General features: G+C 41.9%; 1 protein-coding gene across 2 annotated transcripts in view; it reads left to right on the forward strand.

The window, feature by feature from the left end:
- The window catches only part of LOC143983223 (sodium/hydrogen exchanger 2-like), a 111,292-nt gene that overhangs the window by 21,639 nt on the left and 75,948 nt on the right, over positions 1-13,705 (forward strand). For both annotated transcript variants that reach the window (XM_077482673.1, XM_077482671.1), the window contains exon 2: positions 5,209-5,672. In XM_077482673.1, coding sequence (XP_077338799.1) covers positions 5,209-5,672 — 464 coding nt within the window. The remainder of the gene's footprint in view (positions 1-5,208; positions 5,673-13,705) is intronic.

Below are 13,705 nucleotides of genomic sequence, written 5' to 3' on the forward strand. Positions count from 1 at the left end.
GGTTGTGAAGGCTTTTTTTTCTTAATACATTCTCTGCATTAAAAAAAAAAAAAACCTTCTGGGCCAGAGGACCCCCCCCCAGCTCCCACTACCCCCCCCCCCCAATACATACCCAAGCCCAATATCGATCCAGCTATGTGCACAAGAGCAGCGGTTCTCCTGGCTCTGCGCCTCCTCATTGGGCAGAGTGATAGCAGCGAGAGCCATTGCCTCCTGCTTCTGTTAATTGAATTCTGTGACAAAGGAGTGGGGGGCGGGGCTGAGCTGACACATCTGTGTCAATAGATGCCAACAGGGTGACTTAGAAATGAGGTCACATGAATGCCCCAATAAAGGAGGAAGTGGGAGTGCTGGCAAGGGACCCGAGAAGACGAGAGCCGGGGCTGCTCTGTGCAAAACCACATTCCACATTCATTCATTGTATGTCCAAGTATAACATGTTTGGTATTTTAATACAAAAAAAAACTTTAATACAGAGGAATTCAACCAATCTTTGTAAAAAAAAAATAATGTGGAAGAAGAGGTGTATAAGATGGCAGTGTCAAGCAGGAAGCACAGTGCCATCTGTGATGGAGAAGGGCAAAAAAATGTTTGCCACCATGAATAAGTATGCTATGCATACTTCCATATAATCACAAGTGCTCTAGTAGCCCCACCAGCCTTGGTTCTGCTTCAAAACTGTCACCTTAACCACTTGCCGACCAGCTCACGCCGATATACGTCAGCAAAGTGGCACGGGTGCATGAAAAGAAGTAACCATATGTCACTCCGTCATCAGCGGCTAGCGTGCCGCGGGAGCGTGCGATGTCCGCCGGTTGCCCACGTTTGTGGCACGTAGAGGCAGAATGGGGAGATGCCTATATGTATGTAAACAAGGCATTTCCCTGTTCTGCCTAGCAACATGACAGGGATCTACTGCTCCCAGTGATCGGGAGCAGTGGTCTCTGCCATGTGCTAGTGAGCCCATTCCCCCTACAGTTAGAACACACTGAGGGAACACACTTAACCCCTTGATTGCCCCCTAGTGATTAACCCCTTCCCTGCCAGTGACATTTACACAGTAATTAGTGTATTTTTATAGCACCGATCACTATATAAATGCTAATGGTCCCAAAATAGTGTCAAAAGTGTCCAATCATTACACCACAGTCACAGTCATGATAAAAATAACCAATTACTAATAAAAAAAATAATAATAAAAATGCCATAAATCTATCCCCTATTTTGTAGGCGCGATAATTTTTGCGCAAACCAATTAATATATGGTTTTTGCAATTATTTTTTACCAGAAATATGAATACATATCGGCCTAAACTGAGGAAGAAATTATTTTTTTTGGGATATTTATTATAGCAAAAAGTAAAAACTATTGCTTTTTTTTCAAACTTGACACTTTTTTTGTTTATTGTGCAAAAAATAAAAACCGCAGAGGTGATCAAATACCACCAAAAGAAAGCTCTATTTGTGGGAAAAAAAGGACGTCAATTTTGTTTGGGTACAACATTGCGCGACCGTGCAGTTGTCATTTAAATTGACACAGTGCCGTATTGCAAAAAAGGGCTTGGTCAGGAAGGAAAATCCTTCTGGGGTGAAGTGGATAAACAAACTAACAGGGTTCAGTAGAATTTCAGTAACAATTGAAATTTTTGTTAAAGCGGGAGTTCCGCCATTTTTTTTTTAAAAGCCAGCAGCTTCAAATACTGCAGCTGCCAACTTTTAAAATAAGGACACTTACCCGCCCAGCGCGCCCGCGATGTCGGCACCCGAAGCCGATCTCTCGATCGTCTCTCGGGTTCTGCCGCCGCCATCTTGGGTATGGGAATCAGGAAGTGGAGCCTTGCGGCTTCATTTCCCGGTTCCCTACTGTGCATGCGTGAGTCGCGCTGCGCAATAAGGATGGTCCCCGCTGTCTCTGGGATCCGTGTGTTTCCCAGCAGACAGCGGGGGACCTGCGGAAAGGGGTGTAAATATCTGCAGATTCTGCGGATATCTATGCTAGAAGTGGGTGCAGATACCTGTACTGTACAGGTACCTGCACCCCCCTCCCCCCTGAAAGGTACCAATTGTGACGCCGGAGGGGGGGAGGGTTCCAATGAGCGGAAGCTCCACTTTAGGGTGGAGCTCCGCTTTAAAAGCCTGCTGAAGACTGCAAGCCATCAGCACTTCTATTGTAGACTAACTTCTGAAATCTGGAACCGAAGGCTTCAAGAAATACACACAGGGGTTGATTTACTAAAACTAGAGAGTGCAAAGCCTGGTGCAGTTGTTTCTGGTAGCCAATCAGCTTCTAACTTCAGCTTTTTAAAGTACGCTTTTACAAGAAAACTTGGAATCTGATTGGTTTCTATGCAGAGCTGCACCAGAATTTGCACTCTCTAGTTTCAGTAAATCAACCCCATTTTGCTCCTATAAAAAATTTAATTGATTTATACAAGGAATTAGAGTTCTTCATATTTGCACGTCTTTGCAATATTGTGATTATAATAAAGGCAGTGCCACCCACTGAACACACATTTTCAAAGGGTTTTTAAAGTGAACTAGAATCGTATTATCTGCAGAACAGAAGCAGATAAGAATGCTCAAATTCTCCAAAATAATCCATACACCAGTGGTGTTGTAAACCCTTACACACCACTTTTCCCTACAGGTAAGTCTATAATAAGGCTTACCTCTAGGTACTGGAAATATCTCCTAAACCTTTCATCAATGCATGTGCACTGAAGAAAGGGCAAGATCGTGCCATTTCTAAAGGGCCCATGCCGTGACCGTTAGCTCCCGCTCACACGTGCGGGAGTGACGTCACGAGACTCCAGCCAGTCACAGGTAAGTGCAACATAATGGGCGATGCATACTAGCCCATTATGCTTTTACTTTGCAGGGGGAAAAAAGAGGATGTAAAACCCACCAGGGATTGGGATTTTTTGTGATAAAGTGGTACATAATTTTGAAGTGAAAGGAAAATGATAAATGGTTTTCATTTTTTTTTTTAGACATAAATACCTGAAAAGTGTAGCATGCATTTGTATTCAGCTCCCCTGAGTCAATACTTAGTAGAACCACTTTTCACTGCAATTCCAACTTTGCACATCTAGAAAGTGACATTTTTGCCCATTCTTCTTTGCAAAATAGCTCAAGCTCTGTCAGATTGGATGAAGAGTGTCTATGAACAGCAATTTTCAAGTCTTGTCACAGATTCTCAATTGGATTTAGGTTTGACTGGGCCATTTTAACAAATGAATATACTTTGATCTAAACCATTCCATTGTAGTTTTGGCTGTATGTTTAGGATCATTGTCCTGCTGGAAGGTGAACCGCACCCCAGTCTCAGACTCTAAGCCCACGTACACATGGTCGGAGATTTTGCCAACCAAATCCATCGGATTTTGCTCGTCGGATTTAGTCCGACGGATTGTGTCCGAAACTGTTGCATACACACGGTCGGGCCAAGTTGGCAAAAAATCCGATCTTTCAGAACGTGATGACGTAATTTCGTTACGATGGGACTACATTCAGGCTAGTAGCCAACAGCTTTGATGTAGGAATTTGATCTGAGCATGTGTGGCACTTGGTCCGATGAAAATGCTCTACACATGATCGGATTAGGTCCGTCCGGCCCAGTTGGTCGGGAAATATTTCCAACATGTTGGAAAATTGGGTCGGACAGAGATTCAGACGGAATCAGTCCGATGCATACCACACACAGTCGGATTATCTGACGACACGGTCTGATAAGACTCATTCCGACAGATTCTCCGACCGTGTGTACAAGGGCTAACAGCTTTTCTTCTAATATTGCCCTATATTTGGCTCCATCCATCTTCCCATCAACTCTGACCAGCTTCCATGTCCCTGCTGAAGAAAAGCATCCCTGCAACATATAGCTGCCACCTCCATGTTTCACGGTGGAGATGGTGTGTCCAGGGTGATGTGCAGTGTTAGTTCTGCCACACATAGCTTTTTGCGCTTAGGCCAAAACATTACATTTTGATCTCATCTGACCAGAGCACCTTCTTCCACATGTTTGCTGTGTCCTTCACATGGCTTCTCACAGACTGCAAACGGTATTTCTTATGGCTTATTCACCAATGACTTTCTTCTTGCCACTCTTCTATAAAGGACAGATTTGTAGAGTAAACAACTAATAGTTGTCCTGTGGACAGATTCTCCCACCTGAGCTGTTGATCTCTGCAGCTCCTCCAGAGTTACCACGAGACTATTGCTCTCCTTGCCTGTCAGTTTTGGTGGACGGCCACGTCTTGGCAGGTTTGCAATTGTGCCATATGCTTTTCATTTTCAGATGATGGATTGAACAGTGGTCCGTAAGCAGTTCAAAGCTTTGGATATATATATATATATATATATATATATATATATATATATATATATATATATATATATATATATATATATATATATATATATATATATATATATATATATATATATATATAACGTAACCCTGCTTTAAACTTTACCACAACTTTATCCCTGACTTGTCTGGTGTGTTCCTTGGGCATCATGATGCTGTTTGTTCAATAAGGTTCTCTAACAAACCTCTGAGGGCTTCACATAACAACTTTATTTATACTGAGATTAAATTACACACAGATCGACTCTATTTACCAATTAGGTGACTTCTGATGGCAATTGGTTCCACTGGATTTTAGTTAGGGGTATTAGAGTAAAGGGTGCTGAATACAAATGCACAGCGCACTTTTCAGATATTTATTTGTAAAAAATTTGGAAAATTGTTTATCATTTTTCTTTAACTTCACATTTATGTGCCACTTTGTGTTGGTCCAACATCCCAAATAAAATCCATTTACGTATTTGGTTGTATCATGACAAAATGTGGAAAATTTCAACGGGTATGAATATTTTTTCAAGGCACTGTATTCTATGTACACTACAAATCTGAAAGTCCATCTGAGGAGCAAGCAAGAGAGGTTGGCTCCATTCCCACATACAGTGGGACAAAGAAGAACAAATGTATCCACCCTCTAAGAGGAAGTAACAGCAATATAAAGGGGAGCTTGGAAGAGGTTGAGAGCAATAGAAGGTACTTTTCTGAGTTGAGAATACATACTTGAATAGAATAGAGTTTAGTGTCACTTTAACAAGGGGACCTTCATTAGTTTTTCTGTGATAATGTATGAAAACCTGTATTTGAAAACCTATTAAAACAGGACCTTTCTTTTTGTCACACAGGGTTCCATCTTTACCACAAGCTGCCCACCATAGTTCCAGAGAGCTGTCTTCTTATCTTGGTCGGATTACTTCTTGGTGGAATAATATTTGCAGTAAATGAAAAGTCTCCTCCAGCGATGAAGACAGATGTCTTTTTCTTGTATCTTCTCCCTCCGATAGTGCTTGACGCAGGGTATTTTCTCCCCATGCGCCCCTTCTTTGACAATGTGGGCACAATATTCTGGTACGCAGTGGTAGGCACACTTTGGAATGCCATTGGAATTGGGATATCACTTTTTGGAATATGTCAAATAGAAGCCTTTGGGCTGTTAAACATTTCATTGCTACAGTGCTTGCTATTTGGTAGCTTAATCTCGGCTGTAGATCCAGTCGCAGTTTTGGCTGTTTTTGAAAATATCCACGTCAATGAACAACTGTACATTTTAGTATTTGGGGAGTCCTTGTTAAATGATGCTATCACTGTGGTAAGTAAATAGATTTTGGATCTCTTTTTAGTTGTAGAAAATTAAAATGATGTTTTAAAGAGGTTCACATTTTTTATCTTTTCTGTAAGGAATGGGGTCAGAGAGGGGCACATAAAAAGCATCTGTGGTCAAGAGTAAAGCCTCGTAAACACCACTATTTTTTTTTTTGTCAAAAAAACAAACTGACAGCTTAGGTTGAAGCCGATGTACTAACAATCCAATGTTAGTACATTGATCTCCCCTGCTATGCTATTATGTTCTGAAAGGAGGATGCCCCCCCCCCCCCGCCAGATCACTTTGGTCAGTGCTCTCAGCCATTGGGAGCCGAAAATCCGGCTTCTGTCGGACCGGCTGCCATACACACAGGCTGAATTTCGGCCGGTTTTTATTGAACCTGCCAATACCGGCCGACATTCCTTTCTGTACTAAGCTTAATAGCACACAATCTTGTTTTAGTTAGAACCCTTATTTTTGAAAGTGTAAAGCTAAGTACAACAACAGTGACAACATGACTAATATATGATTGTGATAAGATTGTGTGTTGAAAAACCAGCCAAGGAGTCTAACAACTCAGAAATGGGTGTTGCTCATGGCTGCGGTGTATACACAACAATTGTAAAGTATTAGAGAGATGCAAGATAAATAGAAACCAATGAGATGTCCAGCTGAGAGTAGGAGCAACACATAAAGATATCCTTATTCTCCAAAAATAATCCATACACATTGCATTGACTGCTACGCTTGTGAAAATTATCCAACGAATTGTGAAAATCTATATTGTAACAGACATGGGCATTGTAAAAATAATTAAAATCTTATACCAAAGATGTGAAAATGGCGCAACAAATAATCAACTACACAACAAACAGTAAGAAGCTGCACCTAAATAATGTGTTCAAAGTCGACCAAAGTCCATAACACAAACAGTGCTCTGGGTAAAAAAACACCGTAAATTGAACACATAATGGGTGACACGAATCTTCCACCAAATCCCCCAAAAGTATACTCTCACCTGGTAGATTGACCCTTACTACAAAGATGAAACTCACACAAAGGGCACAGTAGGGTTGATTTATTAAAACTGGAGAGTGCAAAATCTGGTGCATCTGTGCATGGTAGCCAATTAGCTTCCAAGTTTATTTTGAACAAGCTGAAGTTAGTAGCTGATTGGCTATCATGCACAGCTACATTTTGCACTCTCCAGTTTTAGTAAATCAACCACCGAATGTCCAATTCTGCCAGAGGGACTCAATCAAAGTACAGCACACCAATCAGGATTTTGCTCCCCAGCTCCTTTTAATGATCAGTGGTTCACATGGACTCAGCCTCGAACAAGCCCTTTGGATGCCTTCCTGTCAGTAGCTTGATAAGTGTCTCAGCAGAATGGATGGCGATGGATGCAGTGTAGGTCACAAAATCCCCAAGCTGTGCAATGATGGCTGTTGAATAGATCACTCTTTCTCTAGATATTTCTACACTAATAGCGCTACTTCCAGGGTCAGACGAAAGGGAACATACCACACTGTGGCTTCTCTCCCCAGCCTGCACCTCCCTTTCAGATGTTCTCCTCTGTGTCTCTCTCGCCCCACCTCAACCTTGCTTCTTCCTTGGGTTCCTCAGCTTACTCTAGAAATATTTGAAAATGAACTTAGCCACCCTCTAACAGAAACCTGGATCACAACATAAAAAAAAGGGAATTTGGAAGAGGCTGAGAATAATAGAACATATTTTTTTAGTTAAAGCTATTTTGGCTATACTTCTCCTGTAGGACACGGGAGTGCAGTTCTTTCTGCGCTCCTCTGACCCATTTTCAGCTGACAGTGGGCTAAAGCTGACGTTGCTCAGCTGGTCCAAGCTCGGGAAAGATCCAGACTTTGCAGTCAGGATACACCCAGAAGCCTGGATTGGCAGCTGGATCAGCCTCTGAGTGAGCGGCTGAGAGACTGAGCCAGCCTTAGCTGCCCCCTCAACTCTGGTGCTCCAGTGAGCTCAGGAGGGGCAGAGCAGAGAGATGGTGACTGATAGCCACCGGCTTTCTGCTCAATGAAGACTGAGAACTGAGCAAGCAGCAGTCATAGAAGCAGCAGGGGACATAAGCAGCATCAGATCGCCATTTAGCTCTATAGTACTAATACTTGAATACTGTACATATTCAGGTATTAGTACTATAGAGCTAAATGGTGACCATCTCAGTGTCCTTAGTACTTCAGTCAGGGATTTATTCTTCTGGCTGCAACATACTTGTAGTGTCATTAAGATATTATTAGGATATTGCATATCTTGCACAAGGTGACCTGCTGGTAGTACATTTTGAAGTACTAAAAATATAACATGTCATAAGATGTACGATAAAATAAAGGATCTACTATGGAACACTGTGGAAAAAATGACCACGATAAAATGTTTTGCAGCACAATACCAAACTTTTTTGTGCTTTACATCTATAAAGGAATGCCTTTCCTAATACTCTTATATTACTGATACTACTGATCTCAGTGACTGGATCCGGTTGGCTAACCTTGTCTGCGTAAATGTTTTTAGTACTTTAAATCATCAGCTACTGTACTTACATGGTCCTTATTTTTTAAGCAATGAATCATATCTGTAAATAATTATATGAGGACTGTAATTTCTTCTCATTTAGATTGCAGATTGAAAGTCATTTTTTATTTAGATTTTTGGAACTATTTTGGCACTTGCTAAAATATCATATCTATACATAAATATACAGGGAAGATCTGCTGAACATCAACTTAACAGTTTATTTTCTTAAATAAGTGTATGTCATAGATAAAAATTAGGGCTGTGGAAATTAAAGATTAATTCCTCGATTAATCGATTAATTTTTTTGATCAATCAAAATTCTTTTGATCGGTACTCACCTCTCTGCCGGCTTCCGAGTCTTCGGGAGTTCTGTCGGAGATCCGGTGATATCACGGACATCGATGTCACTGGACTCCTCCCCCCTTCTCCAAGTGCCTCCGTCTGCTAATGAAGGGAAGGTGGGAGGAGTCCGGTGACATTGAAGTTCTGTTTGAACGTAACGCGTACAGGGGAGGAGCTATGCATGACATCACCCGCTGCTGCCCTACGTAACTAACACGATTGTCGGCTTTACATGCTGTGTTTTTATCATCTTTATGTGAGTAGTTTGTGTTTGAACGCAAAAATTAAATCTTATACTTAAGCGGAGAGCACTTAGATCTTTTCTTTCTACCCATGACCTTGCGTCCTTGCTGAGATCTAAGGAGACGCGAGAGAAGTTTATGGTCCGTGTTAACCATTTTGATACCCGCTTGCATGACCACCTGTTTGCACAGGGGTACATACCATAAGGTGAGAGTGATTAGTTAGATCGGAGGTGGAGGGATTTTCACGCTACTGTGGGGAAAAAAAGACTTACGTCAGTGCTCAGTTTGAATTTAAAACGTATTTGTGTGAACTGTGAAGTTAAGTCATGGATTGTGGAAACTAATTAGTGTCGGGTGATTGTATATAGTGTATACCATATTTACCACTGACTAATGCAGAGCTGCAATGCAAGGAGATCAGCTAAAAGTAGTTGGATCTGTATGTGCGTTATAATTAATTGAAATTAGTAGATTCATTGATTTAAAAAAAATCGATTAATCGAACAGGAAAATTTTAATCTGTAACAGCCCTAATAAAAATATCTTTTGTATTTACAGTACGTTTCTATCCATGTATACATGCATCTATCTATCTATCTATCTATCTATCTATCTATCTATCTATCTATCTATCTATCTATCCATGTATACACCATTTACCTCTTTTCGTTTCAATAAGCTTGATCATGTATGGATCTGTTCCCTGGGTTTCAAATATCAGTTAGTCAATGTCAAAGTAACCTCTTTAATTTACTTGTATACATACTGATATTTTTAGGATGGAGTGTTGTGCATGACTACTTATATAAAAAAAAAATTTGTACTATATCCAGAGATGTATAATGCAAACTCATTTATACGTGACCACTGCTCTTTTTGCGCCAGTAATAATGCTGTAGATTATACGTGATTGGTTAAATATTACCATTACTTTGCATGTCAGATCTCCTGTACAGTATTTGTATAGTAAAAGATTTGTGCCAAGAATACTAAAGCACTACTAATTGTCAATATGTACACATCTAGCCAAAGGAAGTGAAACCTAGATTCTGTTGAGGAAGATCTAGGAAATTCCAAATTGTCTAAACTCTTAATTTTACCTGTTATCTTTTTGGAGAATTAAAAAAAATTAAAGCGGAACGTGTGGTCGGCTACCGGGGTAGTAGTATTGTAAAAAAAAAAAAAGTTCAACTAAAACTTTAACTGTTGAGCTCATTAAAGCGGGAGTTCCACCGTCTTTTGTTTTTAAAAGTCAGCAGCTACAAATACTGCAGCTGCTGACTTTTAAAATAAGGACACTTACCCGCCCAGCATGCCCGCAATGTCGGCACCCGAAGCCGATCTCACGATCGGCTCTCGGGTGCTGCCCCCACCATCTTCGGTATGGGAATCAGGAAGTGAAGCCTCGCAGCTTCACTTCCCAGTTCCTTACTGCGCATGCGTGAGTCACGCTGCGCAATAAGGATGGTCCCCGCTGTCTCTGGGATCCGTGTGTTTCCCAGCAGAGAGCGGGGGACCTGCAGGAAGTAGCGTAAATACCCGCAGAATCTGCGGCTATCTATGCCGGAAGTGGGTGCAAATACCTGTACTACGGGAGTGATGTCATCGCAGCTCTGGCCAATCACAGCACCGGAGCCACGATACCCGAAAGAAAGATGGACGCTCCGTGGAAGAGGGGACAGCGGTGGCATCGCTGGCTCCTGTGTCAGGTAAGTGACACATAATGGGCTACTATGCGATGCATAGTAGCCCATTATGCTTTACCTTTGCAGGGAAACAAAGAGGAAGTAAAACCCATCAGGGTTTACTTCCTCTTTAAAAGCAAGTCCACATGTGTCAATGGTGTGGTCTATGTTCACACATTGTATTATAAGGCTGATTTGCTGAAGAAGTTAAAAATCTTCAATTATCATGTTAAAAGCAAATTTCTGATCACTTTGATTATCAAATAATGTGCAGATGCTTTTTACATAATTGAATAATTGAAGTGAATATTCAAACAATATTTTTTTTACTCTTTTAGTAAATACACCCAACTGTATTTGGGGGAGAGAAATGCCTTTTCATATCCCAATGCAACACAAAGTAGATATGTTTGTGCTGTTTTAAAGCAATAATCCTGGGCATGCAATATACACTATATTACTAAAAGTATTGGGGTGTTTGCCTTTACATACACATGAACTTTAATGCTATCCCAGTCTTAGTCCATAGGGTTCAATATTGAGTTGGCCCGCCCTTTGCAACTATAAACTCCTCTGGGAAGGCTGTCCACAAGGTTTAGGAGTGTGTGTATGGGAATGTTTGACCATTCTTCCAGAAGCGCATTTGTCAGGTCAGGCATTGATGTGGACAAGAAGGCCTGGCTCGCAGTCTCCGCTCTAATTCATCCCAAAGGTGTTCTATCAGGTTGAGATCAGCACTCTGCGCAGGCCAGTCAGGTTCCTCCGTCCCAGACTCACTAATCCGTGTCTTTATGGACCTTGTTTATGTACTGGACCAAATCATTTGGTGGAGGGGAGAGTATGGCGTGGGCGTGTAAAGGCATGTGTCCCAGTACTTTTGGTAATATAGTGCAGTTTCCTTTAGAACTACCTACAACTAATTCAGGTAAGCATTTGTGCCACTTTTGGAAAAATGAATGACTTGTGCAAGAAATGCGGGTACTGTAGTTCTAACTATTGGCATTTTTAGAGCCTGTAGCTATAGAATTACCACCAGTTTGCAGAATAGGAAACATTGGTAGATAAGAGCAACTCTGAGCTGGTGTACAGAGGTAAGTGGTTGGAGGGCAGCCCCTACACAACGTACAACAGCGTACTCATTTTAGCATGTGGGATGGTGTTGACAAGTCCCTAAAAGTAAAGTGATTGTAAAGTCTCCTTTTTTATTTTTTTTAAAATAACAAACATGTTATACTTACCTCCTCTGTGCAGCGATTTTGCACAGAGCAGCCCAGATCATCCTCTTCTCTTGTCCCTCTTCGCTGCTCTTAGCCTTTCCCACCTGTCGAGTGCCCCCACAGCAAGCAGCTTCCTGTGGGGTCACACGGGCCGAGCTACTGTTGGGCCTGGCCCCATCTCTCCTCTGATTGGCTAACTGACTTGATTGACAGCCGCACCGTGGCTGCGTCTCAGCCAATCAGGGGAGAGTCCTGGACAGCTGTGGGAATTATGGACATCGCTGGACAGAGATGGGGCTTGAGTAAGTATGAGGGTGTGTTGGGGAGGCTGCTACACACAGAAGGTTTTTATCTTAATACATATGCATTAAGATAAAAAAAAGTCTGCCTTTACAACCGCTTTAAAATGCATGCAGTTAGCACATTCTATCTGTTGAGCATTTTAGTTTTTCTTGCAGCTATTAGGTTGGTTGCATTGCATTACATAGAACTTGAATCACCAGATTGAGGATTCTTTAACTAATACAGGGCACTTTCGCCCAGGCCAGTTTTCAATTTTCAGCGCTGTCACTTTTTAACCACTTGCTTACTGAGCACTTAAACCCCCCTCCTATCCAGACCAATTTTCAGCTTTCAGCACTGTTGCACTTTGAATGACAATTGCGCGGTCATACAACACTGTACCCAAATGAAATTTGTATCATTTTTTCCCCCAAGTAGAGCTTTCTTTTGGTGGTATTTGATCACCTCTGCGATTTTAATTTTTTGTTAAAATTTTTTAAAAAGACTGAATTTCTAAAAAAAAACATGTTTTATTATTTTGTTATAAAATTTTAAAACGGGTAATTTTTGTCCGTCATTGATGTAAGCTGATGAGGCAGCAGTGATGGGCACTGATAGGTGTCAGTGATGGGCACTGATGGGTGGCAGTGATGGGCACTGATCGGTTACATTGATCGGCAGCACTTCTATGTGGCACTGATTGGCACCACTGGTGGGCATTGATAGGTGGCACTTGTGGGCATAGATAGGTCGCACTTTTAGGCATAGATAGGTGGCATGTGTAGGCATTGATAGGTGGTACTTGTGGGCATTGATAGGTTGCACTTGTGGGCACTTTCAGGTTTAATTTATGAGGCATAATTGCCTCTTCGTTTCGGGACCGATGTCCCTTTAAGCTGAGCTGATGATCGGCTTTTTTTTTCTGCTCCGCTGTCAGCGTAAGGAAAAAAAAAATCACGGAACTTTTGCTTTGATCATTTGATCAGCTGTCATTGGCTGACAGCTAATCACATGGTAAGGGGCCGGGAATTCACATCCGTGCTGTGGCCGTCATTCGGCCATAGCGAGGATGTCAGATGGTTAAATGACAATTGAGCGGTCATGCTACACTGTACCCAAATTACATTTTTATAATTTTATTCCCACAAATAGAGCTTTCTTTTGGTGATATTTGATCACCTCTGCGGTTTTTATTTTTCCCTAAGGCCCCTTTCACATGGGACGGATCAGTAATGATCCGCCCCGTGATGATCCGCTCGCTCAGCGGGGATCGATCCGTTGTCCCCGCTGAGAAGGCGGCGGACAGGGCAGTCCCGGCACACTGTGCAGGGAACGCCCTGTCAGCTCTTTTCATTCTCTTTTCATTCTCCTCTATGGGGGATCAGATGAGCACGGACCGTCTGTCCGTGTTCATCCGATCCGCTCTGCAGACGGATAGAAAAATAGGATTTTCCTCCATCTGCATCGGACAATTGCGGAGGCGGACAATAGCGTGTGTCTGCGGATGTTCATCCGCAGACACCCGCTATCCCATAGGGATGCATGTATGTCTGCATTTCATCCGCAAACGGATGGATGAAATACGGACATAATGTCCGCATGTGTGAAAGGGGCCTCAATGAATAAAAAAAGACGTTACATTTTTCTTTGTTTTTGTTTTAAAATTTTGTAAATAAGTACGTTTTTTCCTTCACTGATGGGCACTGATAAGGCGGCAC

The sequence above is a fragment of the Lithobates pipiens genome, unplaced genomic scaffold (assembly GCF_037356315.1).
Source record: "Lithobates pipiens isolate NorthernLeopardFrog02 unplaced genomic scaffold, aLitPip1_a1.2 Scaffold_16, whole genome shotgun sequence".
Lineage (NCBI taxonomy): Eukaryota > Metazoa > Chordata > Amphibia > Anura > Ranidae > Lithobates > Lithobates pipiens.